The 1,673-nt window shown below is 37.7% G+C and overlaps 1 protein-coding gene across 1 annotated transcript in view; it reads left to right on the top strand.

Annotated features, from left to right (window-relative positions):
* Positions 1–255: 255 nt before the first annotated feature.
* LOC107752257 (disks large homolog 4-like) overlaps positions 256–1,673 on the top strand; it is a gene marked incomplete at its 5' end in the record, with an annotated part of 16,804 nt that continues 15,386 nt past the window's right edge. The window contains one exon of the mRNA XM_016568187.1: positions 256–312. Coding sequence (XP_016423673.1) covers positions 256–312 — 57 coding nt within the window. The remainder of the gene's footprint in view (positions 313–1,673) is intronic.

The following is a 1,673-nucleotide window of genomic DNA, read 5'->3' as shown; positions in this document are numbered from 1 at the left end:
TTTTTTTATTCCGTAACGGAAAAGTGATTACTGTCAACCAGCATTTTATTTTTTTACTGAAACATTAAATAGAGCTAAATCTTAACTGGTTGATCATTTATGTCATTGACATATATTATCATATCGCTGAGCCATAAAACTATAAGACTTTATAGAAATAACAATATGTGAGCCTGGAGCACAAAAGCAGTGTTAAGTCGCTGGGGGATATTTGTAGCAATAGACAACAATACATTGTATGGGTCAAAATTATAGATTTTTCTTTTATGCCACCTGAGCGGAGAACTGCGCAAAGGAGATCAGATCTTGAGTGTGAGAGCATGCAAACACATACACATCTGTTTTCACACCGTGTGTGAATCAAATCACATGTTTTGAACCTATAATTACAGTATGATGTCCCTGACAACTCCATTTAATACCAGCCATGATGTTGGTCAGTAGATCAGTATGTTTAATTAGTAATGCATATTGTATGTTTTAATGGAGACTCCATCCCATTAGTCCTGACCAGCATTTTTGTCCATAGATCTATACCTGACAGTCAAAGACAAAGTGCAAAGTATAAGACACAAACGGTCTTTGCACGAAAATAAAAAACAGAAAATCCAAGAAAAATCCAAAACATCTATATTGTGCTTCGAGTATGCTGATAACTATTTGGTTTAAGGAATTTCTCGCTTTTAAGGATGTGTGACCAAACCATGCGACCAAAGAAAAGTACAAAACTGATTCAATAAAAGCATGATAAAACACGATCATTAGCGTTCGGTCGATATGAAAGTGTGATAATTTCCTTAAATGATACAAGCGCCGTTGACCTTTTTTTTACACACAGCTGCACACGTTCAATTTTGCATCAATAATAGTCCCAAGGTGTTTATAGGATTGCTCATACTCAATAGTCTGACCTTTAATTAAAGTAGCTTTATTCATATGAGTGATCCTCCTAAAGTCAATGAGCATATCTTTAGTTTTTGATATATTACGCCGGAGGTAAGATTCCTCACTCATCAATAACTGGGCCGTGGCTGATCTCATTCTCCTGCAGCAGACTTGACGATAACCGAATCATCTGCATATTGTCATAGCTGCTCTGACACATATTTGTGCGAAGAATAAACAATAAAGGTGACAACACACACCCTTGAGGAGACCCTGTAGAAGAGCTTTTCCGGTCAGACAAAATACCATTGTCCCTTACTCTCTGTGTCCTATTTGTTAAAAAGTCAAGAATCCAACCTACCAGATTATTACTTAACTCAGACTGTTCTAAGAGCCTTCTGGTCAAAATGTGGGGTTGGGTTGTGTTAAAAGCCGAGGAGAAGTCTATAAATAAAAGTCTGGCGTGTGTCCCATTCCCATCCAAATGTCTAAAAAGCAAATGACCGTAGCATCCTCCACTCCTCTATGAGGCCTATGCGCAAATTGCATTGGATCCAGAGCACGTTCAGTCTGCCTCAAGATCTCAGACCTGACCAGTTTCTCAAAAATCTTCATTAAAACTGAAGTCAGAGCAACCGGCCTGAAATCATTAATGGTTTTAGGACCTCTAGGTTTAGGAACTGGGACAACCACAGCATCTTTCCAGAGGTTAGGTACATGTTGTGTCTGTAATGACTTATTATAAATATCGTGAAATACAGGACTTAAGTCTTTTGCACATGATTTAA

This window comes from Sinocyclocheilus rhinocerous, unplaced genomic scaffold (assembly GCF_001515625.1).
Source record: "Sinocyclocheilus rhinocerous isolate Xijiao unplaced genomic scaffold, SAMN03320098_v1.1 scaffold1915, whole genome shotgun sequence".
Taxonomy (NCBI): domain Eukaryota; kingdom Metazoa; phylum Chordata; class Actinopteri; order Cypriniformes; family Cyprinidae; genus Sinocyclocheilus; species Sinocyclocheilus rhinocerous.
This window is presented reverse-complemented; position numbering and strand designations above follow the sequence as displayed.